The 24796-nt window shown below is 39.4% G+C and overlaps 1 protein-coding gene across 11 annotated transcripts in view; it reads left to right on the top strand.

Moving 5' to 3' along the window:
• WNK2 (WNK lysine deficient protein kinase 2) overlaps positions 1–24796 on the top strand; it is a 117389-nt gene that overhangs the window by 57712 nt on the left and 34881 nt on the right. For 8 of the 11 annotated variants that reach the window (XR_014618733.1, XM_084292780.1, XM_084292781.1 and 5 more), the window contains exons 8-19: positions 1621–1909; positions 4988–5184; positions 7855–8007; positions 11267–11455; positions 12451–12990; positions 15518–15832; positions 18840–18889; positions 21471–21636; positions 21717–21833; positions 21995–22162; positions 22390–22435; positions 23632–23748. Coding sequence is in view for 10 of the 11 variants with exons in the window: in XM_084292780.1 (XP_084148906.1) it covers positions 1621–1909; positions 4988–5184; positions 7855–8007; positions 11267–11455; positions 12451–12990; positions 15518–15832; positions 18840–18889; positions 21471–21636; positions 21717–21833; positions 21995–22162; positions 22390–22435; positions 23632–23748 (2347 nt within the window). In the remaining variant the exon portion in view is untranslated. The remainder of the gene's footprint in view (positions 1–1620; positions 1910–4987; positions 5185–7854; positions 8008–11266; positions 11456–12450; positions 12991–15517; positions 15833–18839; positions 18890–21470; positions 21637–21716; positions 21834–21994; positions 22163–22389; positions 22436–23631; positions 23749–24796) is intronic. The other 3 variants (XM_084292775.1, XM_084292773.1, XM_084292774.1) reach the window with 3 other exon arrangements.

The following is a 24796-nucleotide window of genomic DNA, read 5'->3' on the forward strand; positions in this document are numbered from 1 at the left end:
AGATCACTCCCAAACTACTGTGATGCTGTAGTATCAAAAGTCCCCTTTCCTAAATTTAAAGCCTGCATTTTACAATTACATTAACAATTACCTGAGTGCATGTGAAATACTTACAAACTTGAGGTTGTTGGATGGGCAATCATTCCTAAATGTCTTTTTCTTGTCCTAATGACTTGTGAAACACCACAGCCATGTGTTTTCATCAGTTTGTGTTGATTTATATGCTGTGGAAGAAAATAATGCAGGAGATCTTTTGAGTACAGGAAATTGTTTATCATTATTGATGAGGTTTTCAGTTGTCAGGCATTCTAAACTATCCAAATGGTGTGGGCAAAAAGAACTTGAAATGCTCTGCTGGGTTTGCAACCTGTTTCAAAGCCAGTTGTACGGTAAAATGGCATGTCTTCATTAAATGTTAACCGTTCTCTGAGTAGAGATGTAGGCATAAGAATTGTTTAGGAACTTTCTAATATGCCAGGTTTTTAGTGCCTTCCCATTAAGCTTTGCAAAGAAGAATCTGCTGGCAACCTCGGTTAATACCATACAAGGTTCCCTGGACCTGTGTGGTTCATCTCTATAGTAACTCGCTCCCGTTGTTAGCGTTTGCTGGATCAGCAGTTCAGGAATGTCAGTAAGGTCTGAGGGCATTGGCACTGGAAAATACCCACATCCATTTGCAGCTGTATTTTAAGCTCCTTTGTAACTACTTGATTTGAGACATCGAAAAATCCAAGCTGTAAAACTGTGTTGTGTTTGGGCAAGAGCAAAGAAGGACAACCTCTAAATTTCCTCCAGGTAGATAAATGCTTCCAAATCTGTAGAATATGCATCTTTCAGAAGATGCAGATCTGAACATACAATTCTCTGGCAGCTCGCTATTGATCTAACATTTGTGCTCCTATTTGTAGGAGTATGACAAGGAGATTAATGCAAACAAAGAGCAAAAGACAAATTTTCCGCTTTGTCTGATGAGCGAATGAATTCTGAGAAATCTTGCTCCCCTTTTCAGTCAAATGTGAGCAGTCTGTATTTGACTCAATGATAAGCAAAAGCTTTTATAAGAAGTCAGTCAATACTCCCTGACTTCACCTTTTAAGAGAAGTTAATTTGAGGCTAAACTCTGTTAACGTTTTCTTTTATGACTTGCTGTGAAATCAAGCACAGCAGTTGGGAGAACTGTGTATGCTAGAAAGGTTAAGGCAATAAATTCTGATTAATGGTAATAAGATTTACTGCAGTTCAAAGGGCATTTTTCAAAAGATTTTTTTTTTTTCTTTTGACTATTTTGTTAATCTTTGGAGAAAAAAAAAAAAAGAAAAACACCCATCTGTGTTAAGCTTGTTCTCATCATTGTATATTAACTGGTCAATTAAACAGATCTATGTTCAGGTCTTAGAAATTATATATTGCTGTTTTAAAATGCACTAGGGACAGAAGTTTAATTCATAAAACCATCGAGCTCTTTGAATTCCTGTTCTAGTGAGGAATGAAATTGTAACTTTTTTTTTTTTTCAAAGTGGTATTTTCTGTTAGAAAGAGATTCCAGTAATAGATGTGTGTACTTGTATGTGTGCACCTCTGTGTGCACATGATCTTGCTAAGTTTGTTCCTCCTCTGTAGATTGACTCTGGATTTTTCCATGAAAACGATCTCAAGATAGTTGCAAAGTCAATACGTGACAGAGTAGCATTAATACTATGGAGAAGAGAGAGAATTTGGCCTAGAATACAATCAGAGGAACGTCGAGATTCTGAATGCTTGGAGAAGCTGAAGACCCCACAGGCACAACAGGTTCAAGTCACATACCTTTCTCACACCGGTCACCATATCCTGTCTGAGTCGGAGGAGCCTGAGGCAGACCAGCACCCCTTTCAGCAAAACCTGCCCACCAGCGTCACATCTGTTGCATGTAAGTCTCATGTTAACTTTGTCTGTGCAGGATGATGAATGTCCTACAGTAAAAATCTAGAGTAACGTGAGCTCAGCAGTGAAACATTAGGCGTGTTTTTGCACATTAGCTCAGAGACCACAAGTGTCTTGAACTCTTTTTGAAATGAAAAAAACATTGTATGGAGATAGCTCCTTCTTCAATAGAAATAAATGCGAAAAAAACCAAATGTATACTAATATATTTGTAAATAGAACAGCAAGGATACCTACTGCTAGACATGGGAAAAAAACATTTCCTGCAATTTATTGCATTTTGTGAGTTACTCTTGATAGTTTGTGTGATGTTTTTGTGAAGCTGTGCAAAGATCTACAGCAGAAAAAAAGCTACCTCTGAATGGTACGTGGTATAACTCAAGATTTCCTTTTTTTTTTTTTGGTGGGAAATAACTATGGTTTGGTCACACTTGTTGGAAACATCCCACCTTGTGGGCTGACAATTATTTTGTGGGTTCTTAAGTCATGATGTAGGTGCTTTCTCTGTTCCTCCAGGCTATTTATTTCATTTTGAGCTCATGGATCTGAGGCAAGGAAGTAGTTGGATGTGCACTGGGGAACAGTGGGGGCCAGAGTAGGTAGTTGCTTCCATTCCTCCAAGCCCTGACAACCACAAACCAGTGATCTGCCAACTCGTTACATTCAGATGGTGGTCGATTCACAAATAATGACTAATCACTGGGCTATTTCAAGACAAGTGGATTTCCATCTCCTGTTTTAAATTCAAACACTGACTGTGGTCTATCTCTGAAAAAGAACTACCTTGCCTTGCTTGCAGAGCTTGTTGTTTCTTCATTTTACTTGTGAGCATCAGACTTATCTCCAGCAAACGGCAAGGCATGAGGAAGTAGTGGTTTTAGCTAGCTAAAAAAACTTGATCCCATGTCTGTCCCCTTTTTTAGCAAGTCAAGCTCTGCTATGAAAATCTTAATGTATTTGTAGTTTTAAACATCTTGAAGGCAATTTTGCTGGATAATTTTAGCTTGGAAATTTTGTAAGATTTTTTTTTCTAGCCAGTTTTTCTGATAAAATCTGATGTACTTATTCTACTAAGCTATTATCATGATATTTTTGTTCTACTGTTCCGGACTTTTATGCAAGTGTATTTAAATTAAAGGCACATTATCTTTAGCAAAGAGACAGCTGCTACTTTAATTCAGGTAATGTATAAATTGCTATACAGAGGTCTGCTCTGAATACTAAAATAACCAAGCATGCCTCTACAAGAAAACAAACCTTCAGAAGATAGGAGAAATGCCATATTTGCATAAATCTAAGAATGTTGCAGTATTTACAAAGCTTTTTTTTTTCTGAAGCTAAATTGTTGTCACTTCATTTTCTTAGATCATGTATTTATTTTATGCTAATTTCTTTGAGAAACACTAATTACAATTCTTTGTTTCCAATGGTACAATGACACTGCTCGTGCCTCCCATGGTTCTGTTGGTCACGAGTTGGCAGAACTTGATGCAAAATAGGACACCCCTGGTTTATTTCCTGCTCCTCAACTCTTAATCAATATTTGATATTATTCAACAATTTACTATTGGATGTCTTTCAACATTTTCTTTCATATTCTGTTTTGTTCCTTTGAGGTCCTGAATAATTGTAATAAAATGAAAGTGTGTATGGTGCAGAAATCTGTGCCTTCTTATAGTAGGGCCGTGCTGACTCTTTTTGTACATGAGCTAAATAGGGAGGTGAGTTTAATTTTGCAAAAAATAGTAGGGAGATGAGTTTATAAATACTGAGGAGAAATTTTATCACTGACACTATTAAAGCTATTTGTTATTTAAAATCTAAATAAGTAAAAACCTACTCAAAATATGGAAAAATAGAAGATGCAAAGTGTTGGAGAAAAAAGTATATAAACTTTCTGGTAACAGTTCTCTTTCAGTGTGGGGTTTTAAATTTCTGTTACAATCCATTTGCCTTTTGGTTACTTATAGCTACAGTCTTGGTTGTCTCTTGCCATTTCTCAAATGAAAAAGCAGTAGGAAAAAAAAAAAAAGAAACGAGAAACTGGATAGATGTGGCTTCAAAAGCCATGAAAAGACATCTTAAAAATAGTAATACTCAATTGCACACTTAAAAGATTTATTTTTGTTCAACAAAAGATACTACACTTGCCCAATACCACAGTTTTGCAATTCTGCAGATTAGTTGGATTTAGCACAAGAAACACTGACAGAGCTCTGAATTGTCCTCTTCAATTGCCACAAAGCTGGACTGAGGTAGCTCTCGTATTTCATTATGTGATTTTGATTTAAATACAGGTAGCTTAAAGCTTTCCACTTACAAATAACAAAATTAGGATGCATTTCATTTGTAATTCCTATAGGATCTGTTCTTGTACTGCTACTTAGTCTGTTTATAGCCAGTGCAGCCCTAAATCTGCTGCTTTGTGATGCAGGGCCTCTTTTTGCAGACTTGCTTAAATGATGCTGCTTTACTTTGTGTCACACACATCAATCAAAAAATCCATAATACGTTTTTCTGTGATTTCTTCATTGTATGTTTTCCCTTAATACAATTGAATTATTTTGCTATCCATTCATCATCTTGAGGTATTGCTCAAGTTGCTTATTATTTAACTAATACAAAGCATATAGTTTGAAGAATTTTGTGGTTTTTCAATACTACTAATTCACAAAGATATTAAAATTACTGCATTCCTAGAAGAACTAACTCCAAGACTCCATGACCTGCTATGAACATTACAGTTGGGGTTTCCTATCTTTTCATTGTACAAAATCCATAAACATCTGCAATTCTTAATGTCAACCTTGTGCCCTTTAAAGGAAATATCGATGTGCCTAAAGTATTGTTGTAGACGGAAATCCATGGGGATTTTTGGCTTAGAAGGAGCAGTGTGTGTCTTTTGTAGAAAATAACATTTGTGTTGTATAATTTATTTATATAATGTAAAGGGCTAGGTTAGTAAAGTGCAAATTACATAAACCAGTGTTGACCTTGCTCTGAAATCATTATGTGAACACTTGGAGTTGCTGAGCCTGTAATACAAAAAATATTCTTCTTTCAGCTGACAGCACATTTGACAGTGGTCAGGGGTCCACTGTTTATTCAGATTCCCAGAGCAGCCAGCAAAGCGTCATCTACTCATCTCTGCCCGATTCAGTACCTCCTGCTATTCAACGGGTGTATAGCCCTCCGCTAAGTGAGAGCCAGGCCTTGCCCCATAGCCTTCAGCAGCTGGGGCACTACCAGCAGCCTTCAGGGGTAAGTCTAAAGCTTTTCAAAACTGTTCTGTTAGCACAGATTATATTTAAGGACTCAATTTATACTCTGCTGTCAGTAGGAATGAATTCCAGGGCTTGCTTCATATATTCCTCACTTGTTTCTACCAATGGCGACTTGCTTAGTCGGTGTTTTTACTTGATCTAAACCACGCATTAAGTAGATCATGTACTTGCAGTTCATTTCACCATTCTTAAGACATGCTTCACTGGCAGCTGTTATTTTATTATTATTTTTTTTTTCAGTTAAAAAGCATCATCAATCTGTTTTACTGAGCTATAGTAACAGCTTTGGAAATACTAGTTTTAAAGTCATGCCTAGATTTGAGAATTGTTTTGTTTGGTTTTGTTTACTGTCAATATAGCCATGCATTTTTTCTTCACTTGTTCAAGAGCTTCTTTAGTATGATGTTTCTCCCCATTGTGACAAGGGTCAAACATCCATTCACTGCCGTTCTGGCTCTGGGTTTGGATTTAACATCGCACAGACGGCAAGGTACTTCCATTATTGAGGCTCCAAAATCAAGGACTGGAAGCCCAGTCAGACATTCACACTTGTTCCCACTTTCATACTGTTATGACCTTGACCAAAAGCAGCTAATGGAACTACTGGTACAAGAATAAACACATGTGAGTGAACATAAATCATCGGGTGATTCCAGTGAGAGGCACGCCATAAGTGTGGTATGTCCTTCAGAAACTGCAGCAACACCATGTTCCTGTTGCAGCCTGCACATGTGACAGGCAATGCTCCGTGTGCTTCTCGTTGCCACAGTGATTCGGTCTTGGGGTTGACTCCAGATATGATGTCCCTTCCCCAAGAACTCAGAGAGAGGAACACAGCCCTGCAGACTAGAGAAGGGGAAGCAGGCACATCACCACCAATGGCTTTGGGGTTCTCAGTAAACCTTGCTGAGGTAGTCTTGCTTAAGCAGTCTTGTCAGGCATGCCTACCTTACTTATTTCAGCCTGGCAGAGACCAAAACGTGTCAAAAGTTCTGATGCCTACTGAAAGTGCTCACTCCCTGTGCAGCCAGCTTCCAGACAGCTCAGTGTCACAACCTCTTCCCCAAATAAGCAGGCCATGTGGCAGGAGTTTAGACCTGCCTGTGTTACATGAATCTTTACAATACATAATTAGCCAGAAGACCAGTTCTCCCGTGAGATCTGCAAGAGTTGCAGAAAGTACTCTGCCTTGTGAATCCTCTGATTGTGGAGAAGTCAACATGCCTGGACTGTTCCAGCCCTGTTGTGAAGTTTGCTCTGGCAAAACACCACTGGCAGAGAACAATTGGGTGACTGCAGCTACCTGGAGCAGTGGAAGCAGCCTGCCTAGTAAAAATGACAGTAATGATGTGGTAGGTTAATTTTTTGTTTTGTGCTATTTGATATAACAGAAGAAAAATGAAATCCAGGACCAGTGGTTTTCCTGCTTGATCCAGATTTACCCAACGTACTTTGAAAGTGCTTCACTTTCCCTGGTTTTACCTTGTATTTTCCAAAATGCCTGCAAGAAATTGTGAACTGTATTTTGTGAATGCACTGAAACATGACTCCATTTACCTGAAGGAAAAACCTGTAGCCAGCTCCCTCCACTGTGGAAACCACCATTCCTCTGTGCATACTTCTGCAGGGATGCATTCTTCCTCATTCCTTGTTTGCATGAAGCACTAACTTAATGTAGCACACAAAAGGCACATTTTAAAATATTTTTTTATTAAATTGAGCTGTGCAGACTGCTGTTTTAGAGCAGACTCATTCTTTCCATTGATATATCTTTAATTTGAACCTAAATGCATTACTTCTTCTTGAATAAGGTTTTGAAAGGATAATAACTTTATTCGTAAGCAAAATAGCTCTTTGGTTTTTGGTGAGTTTTCCATATTTATTTTTCTTTCTGCAGTATCATAGATAAAATGTTCCAGAGTTTGTCTGTGTTTCTTGGGAATTTCACGTCTGACTCAAAATCTTCCATTTTCCAAGAAAGAATAAGTATCAGTGTATTTTTCTGGGAGATTATTTACCAAGATAACATATCAGCACATAGCTGGAGCTGTAGTTGGTTTTTTGTTTTAGGCTTTTAAATATCAGTCTGACATACTGTTTATTTTCAACATATTTACCTACTTGGAGCTGAAGTTTTAGAGAACTGCTGTTGTTACAACCTTTATCTGTGTTTCTTTTTTGTTGTGTTTTTACTTTCACCGGTTGTTTTATTTTTTTCACTTCTCTATTCATTTTCTTGGCCTCAGTGTCAAGTAAATTACCTGTTTATTTCAAAGATCAAGATTCTTTATGAAAATATGTGTTTGTGAAGATATTGTTGTACCTACTTAGTGGCTTGTTGTTGTTATGTTCTCCATCACCGTGTATGTATTGTCAGTGGTTTTATTAGCTTGCATGCTTGCTTCCATAAAGAAATGCAATGCAGCGTGGTTGTCTCATTGGCCTTTGGAATGACAGCTTTTTTCCATGTTTTTAGATTAACAAACTTTCCATTCCTTGCATAACACCTTCACATTATGTCTTTTTCCTCTGATTTGAACCAAGTATTGAGTAGACTATTTGCTGGAGTGTGTATCCCTAACGGTTGCAGAGACTTTTAGCATCAGGGCTATTCTTTTCCCTAATTCTGTGCTCTCCTTGCTTGCAGCCTGCCCTGCCTGTGGTTCAGGCTCCACCTGCGGTCGTGCCCCAGCGACCCCAGCACTACCAGGAGCCAGCGATGACGTTCCCCGTGGTGCAGCCGACCACCGTCGCTTCCTTGCAGCTGGGGCAGTCGCAGCCAGTGCTTGCCAGCCAGCAGGTGAGAGGCTGACTGCTGCCCCACAGCGCCTTTCTCACCCCAGTCTTTAGCCATGCTCTGCTCAAGCTGACACCTATGATAAGTTCGAGTTACTTCAAACTATTAAACCATCACTTTAGAGCCTCAGGTAGGGTCAGGGATGGGCTTTGAGTTTAAGACACAGAAGAGTAATGGGTTTGAGCACAATCAGTGTTCAATACCTTGAAATAGGATTTGTATTAATTGCACTATAATTTGGCACCTCTAGCTCAAAGTATTTTTAAAAGGTCAGAAAGCAAGCCTAGTACTGGTGTCAGTTGTCTTCAAACACTCAGTGACGCTGTTGTGCATGCATGTTAAATGTAGCTCATTATAAACATCCAGCAGATCCCTCTATCTTCGAAAAGAGGAATCTGTCTCCCTCTGAGCTGTCTCCAAATAGTAATTCTGTGCATTTTGGGTTATCGAATTCCCCAACAAGTTCTGTACAACACCTCTTTCAAGCATGGACATCTGTGAAGGCTACAATTGCTTCCTTGTACACAGGTGGTATCAGCTTGAAAGAGGTGTAGCCACAGATCTATATAATGTGTTAATTTGTGGCTCATTTTTGTGATCCTACCAAAATATTGGCTTCCTTGGGAAGAAACTGTTGACAAGGCTGAGAAATGCCTGCATACTTTGTGTCTGACATATAACAAATCTCTTCATACCTCTCCAGTTATCAGTATTTATCGGTGTTACATGTTATTATTTTTTTAATATGCCCTACTCTTCTGAAAGCATCAGTATGGGAACAATGTGATTTGGTCTCTTTGAAAAACACATGCTTATGTGAAATTTTATGATGTATTAGATTTTTTTTTCTTTTTATTCTAACGGGCAGGGATGATATGGTTCTTTCAGCCTAAAGTTTTGTTTTTTCTCAAGCAAACTTAAGACCTCTCCCATTGCGGAGATCTCTGTAGTGGCCTCTGGAGCTTTACAGTGACAGTGTAACACTTGTTGGTTTTGGCGTTTACATAGGAATTCTTAAATGTTTGTGTCACTCTTAGTTGGTTGCCTTTAGGAAGACCTACTTTGAAGACAGTGATAAGTTATAGGAATAGTAACTGGTTTTGCAGTCAGCACAGAACATATTCCTTAAGGCCAAATCCAGTAGAGCACTAGATAATGTGTCTTCGTGCATGACACTATGAGCAGTGGAAAACTGCAGTCTTTTTGTAAACAGATGGTAGGGCATGTTAGCAAATGGATGGGAAATCAGGGTGCTAAAACTTGTCTGTTTAAAAGAATGAAATATATCGATCTCTTATGAATATACACTGACTCAGACATGGGATCAATATAGCATCTCCTCAGTTTTTTTTTCTTTTCAATTTGTGTGTCTGTTCACTTATGTTAAGGCTATAATGAGGCAAAATTAGCGCAGTTCATCTGGACTTTTTGCACTCCCTGTGCTTGATCCACTTCACAAGCACTTTGTGAAATACAAGTTGAATTGAAAATGGAGGTCTTAGTTAGCTACCTTAGCTCCATTTGGGCAGTTTTTCTGCTTTTAAGTGTCCTCTCGCACGGAAGGTAGGTTGAACAGCCGGTGTCAGTGTGCCCAATTCCCAGTTATCTGTTGGCCGCCTGTCTGAGCTGCAGATTAACCCAGCACAGATGCCGAGGTACCTGAGCTGGCTTTGTGTGCTGGCCAAGTTTATCAGCCCAAGTGCAGCACCATGCTCAGGCGCTGTTCTGCTCCTGAGCTCGGCTCAGGCATTGTTCTGCTCCTGGAAGGAGGGTCCCTGCTGCAGAGCTGAGTGGTCTGGGGAGCAGAGCCCATGCTGTGGGAGCTACTTGTGCTCCCCACCAAGGCTCAGTGCCTCATCTGGGCTTCATCTCAGCTGTCTCCTCCTTGCTCATTGCCAGTGTCAGGACAGCTCTGGCCATGCCATGTGTTTGCACCTGCACTGCCACTCCCTGGAGTTTGGGATTTCACCTGGCTAAATGCCCCTGCTCTTCCAAACCTGGAATGGCAGGAACTGCAACGCAGAGACAGTTCTTTGTTTTTTCTTTAATGTGGCAGGACAAATACTCAGCCGAGACTAGTAAATGCTGCAGGAGATGAACCGATGTTGTGCAGTTATTTGACACCTATACAGTGCCTTCTAGTGTGTCTTACACTGCTTGTGGCATTCAGTGCATTCAGCCCCAAACAATAGGCACCAGTAGCCAAATGTTCCTTGGTTCACTGATCCTTGTATTGGAAACTTACCATCTGCAGTGGAATTTTAGCAGTTCAAAGGGGGGTGGCAACTGGCTTCCTTGATGCACATCATACAGTTTTATTGTGTTAATGTACCTAAAAATTCTGGTTGAAGAATCTCTCTACTGAAAAAGTATAGAGCAAAATTTTGTAATACAGGTTTATGGTGGAAGTGGCAAAGATGAACGATTGTGCTGTTTGGCTATTCGTTTGAAAGTCACCTTTTGAACATCAAGCATGGTATGAGGTTTTATGTGCTGCAGAGCCTGGGCTAATCAATTAGTCCTGTGGTCCCAAGTAGGTCAGGCCAGAGCCAGCTTGGTGCCTCAGTGCCATGCTTCTGAAACAGAAGATTTTTTTTTTTAAGTACTTTCAGCATTAATTAATTGTATTGAAGAGGGAGATATCAGTACCATGAAAAACATGAAACTTACTGGTTATTTTCAGCTTTAATGCAGCTTTTTATTTCTGCTCTACTGTATAGAATTTGGCCAGCCAGTGGAACACCATTCCCATGAAATGATAAAACTGCTTCTTTGGCAGGCCCACTGTTACTCCAGCACTTCACAAATACCTGGGATCCAGCTAGAACTTTTACTATCACAGAATCACCTAAGTTGGAAAAGACCTCAAGATTAACGAGTCCAACCTCTGACCTAACACTAACAATTCCTTCACTATAATTATTGTTTTATTCACATCCCAGATAATATGTTGTATATTTCAATGCCTGCTGCATTACGCAGTTGGCTTTTAAGTGCCAAGATTAGCTGGGTATAATCTGTGTAGTGGGAATCTTTGAACTCAGTAGGTGGGGATTTTACTGGGCCAACTAGAATGATCTCTGGGATTTAGCGACTGAGTCATTACAAATAACCTTTCCAAGACAGTCAGAACTTGTCTTTTCAGGTAATGTATCTTGCATTTAAACATGTTGAGAGAAAGCTGTGGCTATGTCCAGTGAACTGATTCTTTCATAATATACATGCTATAACCCATTTTTGTTCTTTTTTTCTTTCCTGGCAGCAACCCATATCACAGCAAACTCCTCTGCAGCAGGTGCTTGCCAGTCAGCCAGTCTGTCCAATCCAGCCTGCAACCCATCTATTGCCCCAGTATCAACCTCAGACCTCTCAGGTGGCAGCTAGCAGTACACCACTAAAACCCCTTCAGATTTCAACTGTGCCACAACTTCCACCTGTTGCCCCTTCCCAGGTAATACCTTTGAAAACTGCGTATGAATACATCCATTTGAGTGAAGCTTTCCAGCTAATAATTAATATGATTTGCAGTTTTTGTATGGCTATTTTGAATGCATGCCTATTTAGTCCATAAGAATACACCTTTTCCTTACTATTTGTTTTTGTTTGGAGAATCAAAAATATACTTTGTGAAAAATCCTGTGTCATGCCTGGATAATCCCATTAGTTTATTTTTATTTTTTATTTGCACCTTCCCCTGTGGTGTACTCTCTTCCCATCCCAGGCCTTAGAGCATGAGAAGTTGCCCTTTTTTGTGTTTGAGCTCTTCACCACTTTCCCTAAACCTCTCCCAGCTCTCAGACCTGCTTCCGTGTTCAGTAGCAGGGATGGACCCTTTCTGTGGCCTGGAACGGTTTGTTGGAGCTGTTGTGTTTGCTAGTGACAGCCTTTGTGATGTGAAGCAGCTTACCCAAAAGGGAGGAAGCAAGCTGCTTCGATGATAACAGTGCAGTTATCATGGTCTGCTGTGTCACTGGGAGGTTTTGATTTTAAAAAACCCTTTTAGAGAATTCCCTGTGCTGCCTGGGATGCAACCAACCTTTTTAAAGATAAGACTTTTATATTGTCACATTGAATTTTGCATGAAAGAATGTAGCATTTTTGTCTGCTCTGATTCCTTTTAATTTCTGTTAAAACGAAAGCAACTTTTTAAGTTAGGATGTTGCTTGAAGGCTTCGAACTGGCTTGAGAGATAGTTTTAAGCTCCCAAGGTGTAAAAATGCCCCCCCCCCCCCCCAACTGAAATTCTTGCTCTTTTTCTAATGATTAAAGAACAATTAAGTTTTTAGTACTTTTTATAAACATCAGGACATAAATGGAAGTGATTAACAAACAGACATAATTATCATCATGGCACAGGTGATCTTTACATACTTGTATGGCAAATGAAACTACTTTGTACCATCAATGAAAGCACTTGCAATTTATGTGATATTATATTTTTTTCAGATTCCTCAGTTTCCTGTCATTCCTGCAATTACTCCTCTGGCAGGACTTGACAACCTTCCTCCAAACCTCTCTGATATACCTGCTGCAAACGTGCCCCCCATACCTGCTCCTTCTCAATATTTTGCTCCAGCTGTGATTTTACCGAGCCTCCCCATGAACCCCACTCTGCCTATGGCACCAAACTCCCCAGCCCTCCCCATGCAGGCAGTGAATCTTCCTCATACAACTGTGGCTTCTCTGGTCTTGCCCTGCCAAACAATAGTGCCAAATATGTCAGCTGCTACAATACCATTGCTTGCTGTGGCTCCGCCGGGAGTGTCAGCGTTGCCGCCACATCACGCAGTGTCCCAGCTCTCCCAGCAGCAGATGTACCAGACCACCTTCCAGCAGATAATTCAGAGCGAAGCGCCCTCTCCCCATCACACGCAGAGCACGCAAGCAGTTTCCCAGCCGCAGCAACCTCCACCTCCTCAGTCACTTCAGCCAAGCATAATTCATCCTTCAGAACAGACGTTGCCCGCGGCTGGGGCTGGTAACCAGGTAATCCGTTCGCCGTTGGGCTGTGTCGCTGCTAGACCCTAGGGTGGTTATTGAACGCAGGCATTCCTGGGGCTTATTCCATTGTAAACGTGCAATTGGGAGATTGTTTCTTGCTTTTAAGATGTTTTGTTAACTCCTTGTCCTTGATTCTGACTGCAGTTCAGCTAGAGCTGGACTCAGGTGGAGCACTGAGGTCTTAAACCAGAGACAGGTGAATATTGTGGATAAAAGGAGTGATCTAATGGCCTTTGAAAAGCAGGCAGAAACATGCACTTTCAGAATTCCCTTTTCTTTCTCCCATCTGAGCTAGAAGGGAGCGGCAAGGAAGCATGAGCTGTCATTCTCGTGAGACAGGAGAGGTGACTAAGCCGTGACAGCAACTACCCAGCACTGCTGATGCTGAGGTTTTGCTGCCAGTACACTCAGGATGCATAGACTTCATATACAGATGGCAAAATATGGATGAGCTGGCAGAAGCAAGTGAAATGATAGAAATGTTTTGATGTATACCCGCTTGAGAATAGCGTCCTTTGTAAAGCCAAAGGAAATGACCATCTGATGATAACTTCAGAAATCTGCATGACAGCAGTCTATCAGACAAGAATGAACACTAGCTGCAGACCCTTTTTCCCCCTTAAAAGAAATGAAGCGTAAAATGAAGCTTCCAACATTAGCACTGTTTACAAGAGAATTGATTCAGGACCCGTTGACAGAGTCTGTAAACACTTGTATTGCCACATCTGTGGTATGACAACATGAAATGCAGTCTGACCCAAGCAGGAGAGAGCACTAAATCTGTTAGTAATAGCATTCTTGAAAATCTCTGTTCTACTACATCACTTTGCTGTAACATACCGATTAAAATTCATAACATCTCATTTCAACCTGCCATATCATGGCATCTTCAAAGTAGTACATCATTTTTAAATTTGTCTTCAGCCATATATTTGGTACAGAAATATTGTTTGTGGAAGTGTAGGCAATGCAGACCCTGAGACTGTTACCACTGAGCTAATTAGCCATAGCTTTTCTGATGGCTTTAGAAAGAATTGAACCAGGCGTGGCAAACACCAAACCTAAAGAACTGATATTTGCAAACAGTGCTGACAGTCATTATTTACCAAATACGTACAGAAGATTTCCATTATATTCTTTAGGATTAAAAAAAAACTAATGCAAACAAAATGGACAAGCACATAGGATTATTCAAAAATAGATTGTTCATCTTTTCAAGTGCTCCTAATGGGAAGGTATTTCTGTAAATAAAGGCATTCCAATGCAGGGCTGTTTCTGCAATTGATGTCCAGCACCTTTATGTCCAATCTTGCCCAGGTAAATAATAAATTGAAACATTTTGTGAATTATTTTAGTTATGTAAGATGAAAAAAGCATTTCACTATTCTTCTACACTGTACACCAAAGTTACTACTCTAACAACCTCCACTTAGGCAGTCTTGTAACCATTGTGTTGCAAAGGACTCTGCATCTTTATATTTATCCACTTAAAACCTGGAATAATAATGTTGGCTCATATCCAGAATCTGCACAGAGCATGCAGTAATGAAGTTGTGTGTTCTAGTTCTCATCGGAGTCTTGATTTTTATTTTTTTTAGTTGTCCAAATATTTTAAATCTCTAGGTGATGACAAGTACTTCAAAAACAATTAAAAATTATGCAGTTGTACCTAGTACAAAAAAGTCTTCTTTCTTCTGTATTTTCTTATCTCCCCTTTTCCTTATTCCTACAAGCTCAGTCCCCTTGGAAAAATACACAATGTACTTAAAAGGAGAATATTCTGTTCTTAACTGTACAACTCAAAGAACTGTTATGCAGAATAACAACATAGTCTCTAAGGTAGCTGGCATCTAATCGTATCGGTCCAGTTCCCACAAAGCGCTTACGCACATGAGTTATTTTAAAGCATTGAAGAAATCCACTGAGATAAATGAAACTTCTTCTGTGTGACACAAGGAAGCGCTTGCAGGATTGAGGCCTTAGTGTGCCAGGAGAAGTTGTATCTGAAATTTTTAAACTAAATGGAAAACAATGTGTTCTGTAAGGCATTGGCATATATTCTGTCTAAAAAGAGTTAATCGTGTCTATATTAGCTAATAGTGCATATGCAACATTAAAAAAAAAATCTAAATTATGGATAGAGTATATTTTTCTCTGCATGGATTGTGTGTTGTGCTCACTGAAAACAGAATAAACTATACAGGACAAGGAATTCATAATCTAAGATTTTAATTTCTTAGCAAAACATGGTTTTGTTTCTACAAAGAAAATAGTGCTTGTGAAATACACGCTGTCACAACTGTACTGGAAGAATCCTTTGATTTTTATTTGGTCATGTTAAAGCAAATCTAAACTCTTTAGTTGCCCTTCCAATCAGAAACCACACGGGTATATTCTCAATGCAGAATTGTAATCCTTTTTCCATGAACTGCAGTGACTTTAGTACTTTGTCATATAGGTCACAAGCACTCTAAGTAGAGATTTATTTTAATAGGTGTCTATTGTGTTGCAGCAGATTACTGGACATACTCAGTATGCTTTGGAAACTGCAGCCCAGGTGCCGGTACTCCCAGTGCAACCTTCGATAGTCATGTCACCGCCTTTGCAGTTGCAGCCCGAACTATTGCCTCCCCGCGTCGCTCCAGAAAGTATTTCACAGATCCATGGCAGCCTTGCTACAGCTAGCCCACCAGTGCCCATAGATCACTGTCTGCCTCTTCAGCCTTCTGGTCTTCTGCAGCTTCAACCAGATCTTTCCCAGCCTCTGGGTCAGCAGCTCCCAGCTCCCAGCTCAGCTGTCCAGGCAGTTACAGAGACATCGCAAGAGGTAGTGCTGCCTCCCCCTTAACCTTCCTTGTGGGCACGGACTTATTTCACAAGGGAGATGATCCACTCTCACCACATAGAGCTGCTTCTCCTAGAGGCTACTAACTCCGAGTAGGCAAATAATTGGCTATTTCCAATGAAGCTGGAAACGGCATGTTTTACCTTCTGCTACTTGTGAAATGTCTCCTTGAAGTAATCAGGCAGCAGGACAAGTCAGCCACAAAGCACATCTTTGTCAGTAGTCCAGCGCAAATACACACAGAAATTACCTTCTTTAAGTGCTGTGGGTCAGTAAGAAACTGTTTTATAAAGTTCCATCTGTGTTTTGTCCAGTCTAGTTTTAAATGTCTCAAGCCATTGTGCAACCAATCACCATTTGCCTTAAGAAACTATTTCATAATCTGATTTTTCATTGTGTAAAAGCTCTTCATGTTGTTCAATTTGAGCCTTGTTTGCATTTCATCAGCGTTTTACCCTCCTATATTGCCTGAATTCTACTCTAGCCCTGTGATTTTTTGTTTCTTCAAGTACTCATAGGCATTGCCAATTCTCAGTGGCCATATAAGCGAGATACAGTTTATAAGGAAAAACAATAAAACTGAAGCTTGTCTTCTGTCTGCTATTTTGACTTTTGTTTCCACTCCCATAGTTGTTTAAACCTCAGTCTTGACAGAATGTCTTCTCTTCAATTCTTTAATAGATATCTATAAGCAAATCAAACTAAAGGTTTTGGCATTTGTACCAGATTTTAGTAATTAAGTTGAATCTGTTCTCTGCTTCTGAGTGGACATGTCCCTCATCAATTCTGCTTTCATGTTTCTACTTGTGGTTCTCCGTTCTGAATTATCTTTCCTCCCAAATTAACCCTTTCCATCTTCTCAAATTAATCTCCTCTTTTAACGTATACATCCATACACTTGTTGCATCCCTTTCCTACACAACATACCCTATGAATTTCATTTGAGGTACCACTTAACTTTTGTTCCAGAAGATGTTAAGAATGATACAAGCACTGAAACTAGATTCTAGTTCCACATTTTGTCAGTCCTTCTATCCAGTGGCAGTCTAGTTCTTGTCAGGAATTATTTGTACTGTGGTGTAGGGTATCTCCTGGTGAATTTCTTTATCCTATAGGTTAGATGTAGGTAGCAGAAACAGTAGAACTAGACTGTAGTACTTCATGTGTGGAGTCCCCATGTAAAGAATGGCTGTATCAGACACATCCCTTACTCAAGTTATTTTTTTCCAGCCTTCCTTTTATCTCTGTGCACAGCTCATGTTCGAATCAGTGCTGATGTCAAAGCTACAGTTTTCAATGCAGGGCCCATCCTCTTACAGTATCCAGAAACAATAGTGTTTCTGGAAATATAAACAAAATTAATTTCTGTAGTGGAGTGTGTGATGGGGGATGCACGTTGTCCCACATTACCTGAGAAATCAGTGCCCACTGAGGCAGGTGTCTGTCTTGACACTTCATCATATACCCAGGAACATGTATCGGCTGTTTTGCTAACTTCATTCTCGTACTTCACCTGTAATTTGAGTCCCTTCTCTCATGCAATTTAAGAAACCAATCCAATGTCATACTTTTGTCGCCTTTTTCTAGAGTAATGTAGAACAGGCTTCTCGAGTAGGAGAGGCTGAATTTCTGAGTGACAATACAGTGCTCTTCTCTCCCTTCTCTCCCTCTCATACCTGCAAAATCTCCAGTTAGAACCCAGCCCCAAGTGCAAGTGCTGCCTCTGTTGCCCTTTGTTACAGGAGACACTGGAATCCTGGAGCTGCAATGAGCCGTAAGCACTGATCATTGCAGCTGGCTTCTCTGCAAAGTGCATGGGCATCAAACTTTCTTTGTAAAGGTCAAACTGATCCAAGTGCTTCCCGTGCTGATTTTATGACATATATTGCTAAGGTTTTCTTGAGTGTAAGAGGAGTTTCATATCTGTAAATATTCAAAACACTACATATTGTTGCTGCTCTGCCATGACGCTTTTATCTGTCTCTTGTTTAAATGTGTGGCAGTACTCATATCCAAACCAATTTGAATTGATCAGGCAAATGAGATTTTGTAAGACACTTGATGAAGTGCATTACTAAAATCTAGATACATTATGTCTGTGTTCTCACTGTTCATTAATTTTGCAGTTTTATAGAAACTGCGGTCAAGTTTGGCATGGCAAGTGTGTGGCATTATAAGCAATGAGGGGTGTGGACTGGTTAACCTCTAAGCTTTTAACTATGGTCTACAAACTGCCCTGGTATGAATATGTAGTGATGACAGTCCAGGGCCTTCTTTGTGACAGTGTGTCTATAGAAGGATTTTCTATATATGTCTATAAATGTATATTTACATAAGTATATATATGATTATATATATTTATTAATACATTTGGTGTGTGTATATACCTATAACTGCTATATACAAACCAAGGTGTGTGTGTCTGTGTATGTTACCTACATACGTGGTAAGATTGTACTAGTAGGGCCAGTAATAGCACCACCACAAATTCATCACAAGAGGAGACATGGTATGAGGACCATGTTTTTAAACAATGAATTTTTGTCTCTTATTTGCAAGTTCATCGGAAATTTTCACAATAAGCCAAATATACAGAAAATACCTAACATATTTCAGGAAACAAGAGAGCAATAAAGCAAATTAGCGTATAATTTACATCCATTAAAAAAGAAAGGTAGGTGCTGATGTGGATTTGTCCTGCATTGAAGTTTTTCCACTGTGGTAAGGAATATTTTGTTTCTTCCTCTGCTTCTTCTGCCTCAGAGACAGCAGGAGGGAACTGGCATTTTAGTGTCTCTGTCTTAAGAGCATGCACAGGTATTGATGCTGCGGTCAGGAGTAATGTTGGGAGGGTCAAATGGGGCATTTTTAAGTTCCAAGAAGCGGTTAAACAGAATGTTTTAGGATTACTAATGTCTAAATAAAACTTACTTAAATTTCATACAGCAATATAATGCATTTACTTAAACAACTTTTTCTTGTATTTTAGGAGCAGGCAATACAGGACAAACTTCAAACTCTGTCACAGAGCTGTGAAAGGTATCATATAATCTATTTGGCATAAGAAATATTTTCTTTCTGGAGGCTGTTTTCCCCTTCTATCTTTACAAAGCTGAGTCAAATGCCTGTTTTTTGGCTTGGGTGAGAGGAGAAGGAGCAGCAGGCGCTGAGCAGAAGAAAGATGTAAGGATGCAAGTGTAGGGAAAAAGTCACAATTGTTTTGTCTGCAGAGTCTGTTTTGGTTCTTCCAACACTTCTCATGCTTTAATTTGGATATTGCATTCTAGCATTGATGTACACACAACAGCTTTCACTTCAGCATGTAATTTATTTTTGTTAAAATAACTGAAGCAGTATGATCGCTGATTCTGATGCTGTTGAATCTATATATAATGATATTTTCATTAGTTGGGTCTGTAACTTATTCCCTATTTGGAATGGGTAATCCTGCCTCACCTTCTGTAATGATCTTTCCCCAGGTATGCTATGGGGGATGGAGTATTGGTGAGAACGGTGTATTGAGCCATTCACAAATGTATCATTATAACAGGAGTTGGAACATGCAGCCAGAGCCCGTTCTGTGGCTTTGCAGTGCACAAGTTCATACTTAAGCCCAGTAATACATTAATTGCAGAAGTAATGGTAAATAATAATTCATACAGCCAGCTCAGCACTCCTCAGAAACATAAGCAAACCTCAGTTTTTGCCAGCCCTTGACTGTCTGTTCTTGTACTGAAAAGCAGAAGGGGAAGCAGAAAGGTTTAGAAGATGTAGTGAGGAAGAGCCCAGGAGCGGAAGGCTTGCTGCTGTGGCTGCTTGACTGGAGAGAGAGCTGAATGGGGGCAGTGGCTGCTGTTTCTGGGGCAGGCATGCTGCTGCTCCCATACCACAACTCCTGCTTTGTGGCAGCAGTAACAGAATTTTCAGTGCTAGGATGTGGATAAGGTAGATATGAACAGCATGTATCTGTAAGCAGCAGAGTCCTTTGCCAATTGCAGGAGCCAGCACCAGGGTTGTCTTCAGTGATTATAAAGCTGCAGGGCTCTGTGCTTTGGGCTAGGATTTTGTTGACCTTTTCTGTTTTCCTAAAGAGACAAGGTGAGTTCATAAATTTAACTTGAAGACCCCTCTTACCGTTTTCTATCTGCCCTACCAAAAAAAAAAAAGTCAGTCTGACACAAAACCATGCAACCCCACAGCCCTAAAATTGAACTTTTTTTCCCCCTCAAGAATTTGTTGCTTTTGAACACTGCATAGAAAGTGAAATCTAATTTTTCTTAACTATAGGTTAGTTCTGACTATGAAAAAGTTAGACAAAATGAATTCACTTTGCTATCTAATGTGTTGTAGAAAGGTATGTCATTTTTTTGTCATCATCTAATTTGCCTGTTCCAGAACTGTGTGAGAAAAACTGACTATCGTGACTGCAGCAACATGAGGAGGCTGTGTCAGAACCTGTCTCGTAGTTGTAGACAGGTTTCTGTTTTCCACATACACGTGGAACTCAGTGTTGAAGTTGGGCTGTATTTTTGTAGAGTGAAGGTTAACAGTGCATGAATAAAAAGGCTGGCAGTTGCAGCAAAGGTATGATCCAGGGTATATCCGATGTGCAGAATGTATTCTCTTTCCTGACCTAATGCTTGCACATATAAGATACCTGTGAAGGGGGTAGTACTAAGCAGTTCAGTGCAACTTCTGCAGTTAGAACAGGAAGTAAAGGCCCTAAATTTAAGTAGGAATCTGTAGGTTAGTCTTAAGTTCTTTTATTCCTGTACAAATAAATTAATACAGGAATAAATTGTCCAGGAAGGTTATGAAATCTCAAGGGAGGTTTTTAAGATCAATTTTACACAAGCATATGTGTGTACTGGCATAGAGCTGATCGTACCTTAAAGTAATAAATGGGTCAGATGACCTTGCAAGACTCCTTTCTGAGTCATTTTCTATGAATCTTTGGAAAATTCTGGCAGCTTCATAAATTGCGTGTTGACATTTTCCAATACACATTATTTTATGATAAGGTTGTTAGGAGCTACTGTTTTGGTTGCTAAAAATAATGGACTGTTACTAGCTGGGACACTGGTCATCAGGGATGTTGTGGCACAATACCTTTTTTTCAGTCTTGAGAACTGTGGAGATGGGAGACACTGTCTCTGAGGGGTGCTGTACTAAGTTTTTTCTTTTCCTTTGTCTCTGACAAACAACTTGACCAAGTTCAGACTTTCTGCTGTGAGTTTGAACAAACTGGAGTTGAGAAAGCTGAAGCTTAGAAAAATAAGAAAGTGTGTAGTTTGGACAGGGACCCCAAGGATCCCTAAAGAGAATGGGTTAGGGAATGTAGTGATGTATTAAGAGTGATAGGACTTCCCTATGGTATTGAGAGCAACCTTGATAGGTCACTTCTTGTTAGGTGTGATAGCGAGAGTACATTCCTGACTTAGAGTAGCTCTGTTCACTTACTGAGTATCTCTCCATAGCTGGCTCAATTTGGTCTAGAAGTGCAGACATTCACTTTTTTTTTTTTTTTAGTGTCTGTTTTTCTTCTGTTTTACCTGTGCATAACTCCATCATCTGTGATGGCAATTTCATCCTGGGGGGTTTCTTCCTTTCTCTTGCAAAGCTACATGAGTCCAGATGTTGCTTCAGGTAAAGAGATGAGTGACAGCTTCGAAGGAGCAATAGGAAGTGGAAAACAAGAAGGAAAGTCTTCAAAGAAACATAAGAAATCTACACGTGCACGTTCACGCCAGGAGAAGTCCAGCAGACCCAAACTGACCATATTAAATGCAAGTACACTCTATTTGAGGATAAATTCAGGATTAGTTTGGTTGTGCCAGAAATAATCATTGTTAATCTTTGTCTGCAGGTTTGTAACACAGGCGATAAGATGGTGGAGTGCCAGCTTGAAACACACAATCACAAAATGGTGACTTTTAAGTTTGATTTGGATGGCGATGCGCCAGAGGAAATTGCTACATACATGGTAAGACTTGATGGTACAGCTGCCCACAGTCTCTTACTACAACAACTTGCTTCAGCCAATTTATTCTTAAGTGGGCTTGTTACAAGCTTTCTGGTGGCTGTGGAATGAGACATTAACAAAAATGTTATTCTTTTGCTCTTTATTTTGATGTGACCTTATAGGTAGAGAATGAATTCATATTGCAGAGTGAAAAAGAGACATTTATTGAACAAATGAAAGATATTATTGATAAAGCAGAAGATATGCTCAGTGAAGATACAGAAGGAGAACGAAGTTCTGATCAGGGAACAAGTCCCCAACAGGATACTGATAGACTGGAAATGAATGAGGTAAGAAACATTAAAAACTTCTAGTTTGATTCCTTTTTCTTGACATCCCTTACCGTAAATTAGTTTTATATTCCATGCTAAAACAAGGTTTCTTAGCTATAAGAATAATTCTTCTACTTAGTTAAGGCTTACAATATACATATTCCTTGGAATAACGTGCTTTATTGATACCAAGACAGCTAGTTCTTCTGTTTTGTTTTTGTTCCTTTTTTTTTTTTTTTTACTAGGAGAAGCGGCAATCTCAGATGAAGACACCCGTGTATCAACAGAATGGTAAAAATACATTTGAATACAAACTCCATCTCTAGCTTTAAGTCAGTGATTAGTTTATGCAGAAGTTTGCTAATTCAGGAAGACATCCACTGGCTACTGGTAGCTGGTAATATATCTAGAAATAAGGGTGTAACAGTGGTCTCTGCTGTTAGTAGCCTTGAAGATCGCAGGGCTGAGCTGGATTAGTCTAACATCTGGGGGCATTTAGGAAAGCCCTGAATTACGCAAGCTGATAATGAGTCTAGGAAAAGTCAAGAAGGCACAGGAAAGCATACTCTTCATAACAATTAATACATTTGGAAGAGAAAGCTAAAAGATTGTGTTTGCATCGGTAATTTATTTGAAATTTCTAACCTGAAAGTTTTTAGCTATCTCAGTGTTACTGAGAGGAATCATGGCCTGCTGAACATCATTGTGTCTTAGAGGTTTTACAGCCAAGTGCAGAAGGGAAAAAAATAAGTCCTTTAGTCTCTTTTTAAGTGGATGTTGGTAGACAAATTTAAACCTCTGCAGGAGGAAGCAGTGTTCCCAAAATTCTTATTACTGGGGCTAATACTGTGTATTTGCTCCATTCTTACAGGGAAAGAAGGATGATTTAAAACTTGACAGGTACAGAAATTGGATAATCTTCCAAACTAGATTTTCTGCTAAAAAGATAGTGTTTATTTTTTGCCTATAGAAGTCGTATAATTTTCTAGCACAGCTTTTTTTAACATAAGCTTTATATTTATGCTGGTGGAAGGTTCAAAGTGTGTACAGTTCTGGTTTGCCATTTTCATATGCCACACCTTGAGATAAGACTTGAAAGTAAATATTAGCTATAACTCTTCGTCCTTAGTTAAAATAGATAAACTTCACAAAAATTAAGAACTTTTTCCATAATGAGAACTGTTTGCAATACCACTAATAAAATTGTGTATGAAACTATTACCCTTCCAAGGGTAATAAACACTTGCAAATACATTTTCCAATAATTTACTGTAAGTACATGGTGGAATCGAGAGGTATTGCTGTCTCCCTTCCAGATCGTGGCTTCTCTGGGATAGGAATCAAATTGGAGCCATTGTTTTAATCTTGGCTAGTACTACAGTTATTCTGTCTTTCTATCTAAATATAGAAGTTAAGACTAGTTTATGATGTGTGGTCTGGAATGAACAGAAACTATTGTTTACTTCCTATTTTATTTTCATCTCTAGTTTTGCATACTGGAAAAAGGTGGTTTATTATATGTCCTGTTGTGGAAAATGCTACTACTGATGCACCAGAATTTTCTCCACCAGTTCCTCAGAGTACACAGCAGTCTGAAGGTCCAGGTATTAAAAGACTTCAAAGTTTTCAGAAAATATTTTCTTCTCAAAGGTTGCTATGTCATCTCTCTCCTAGTCTTGCTTGATTTAATTGGGATAGTTGCATTTAGTAAGAGGAAGAAAATGATGGATATTTTGTAGTGGTGGTATTCAATAAGTTACCTAATAATGACAGGCAAACATGTATATAGTGGCACTTCAACATTAGTTTGATCCCAGAGGGCTGCAATCTACTGCTCCTGTGCTGTGGTAGTTTATTACTATGATCTGATACTGCTTAATACTGTTACCTAATATTACTTAGTAGTTAAAAGACTTGGGTGCTGTGTGGCAAAACATACTGCAAGTGACCTTTCTGTTCTAAAAAGCTTTTTGTAATTATAAGGTGGCTTCTTAATGAACTGGGTGGGAGAAAAAAAAAAGGTCCCTTGGCTTTGATCTTCACTCCTGCCTATCCCTTAGAAAGCTGTTGTGGCCTGGGGAAGGCAGGAGAGGGGAGGAACAAACCCTGGCTTATGTCTGCCTTGGCTTAGAGCTGCACTCATCAGTCATTAGTTTCAAGATGTTGAGGATAAACTCCTGAGATCTAGAAAAGCTCTTCTTCCGTATCCTATCAGTGGTATACCTTATGAAATCTAGGACTAATTGTCTTCATTTAACAATTTAAATTGAAAATAATTTTACATCCCCAAGACTTCACGTAGTCCGAAGAACCCAGGCCTTCCTGTCCTTGTTCCAGTGTTGAGATGAAGTACTTCAGAGTAAAATTTCTATTGACTAGGAAATGGTTATCACGCAAAACAAGTGTGTCTTTTATGTCAACCATGAAGAGCCTTCCTTAAATCATGTATTTTCAATGTGTTTATGCTTCTGAACCAAATTAGGAATATTTATCTGAGTTTCAGAAAAGTCCCAGCGCTTTAAAACTCTGCCTTATACTATAAGGTAGTCAAAGGTCTAGTCACTGCTGGTTTATCAGTGAAATATTTTTGCATAATTTGCAATTTTCAGTTCTAGTTTGACTTCTTCTGTGACAATTATTTTCTGAGAGGAA

This window comes from Netta rufina (assembly GCF_964035555.1).
Source record: "Netta rufina genome assembly, chromosome: 10".
Classification (NCBI taxonomy): Eukaryota; Metazoa; Chordata; class Aves; order Anseriformes; family Anatidae; genus Netta; species Netta rufina.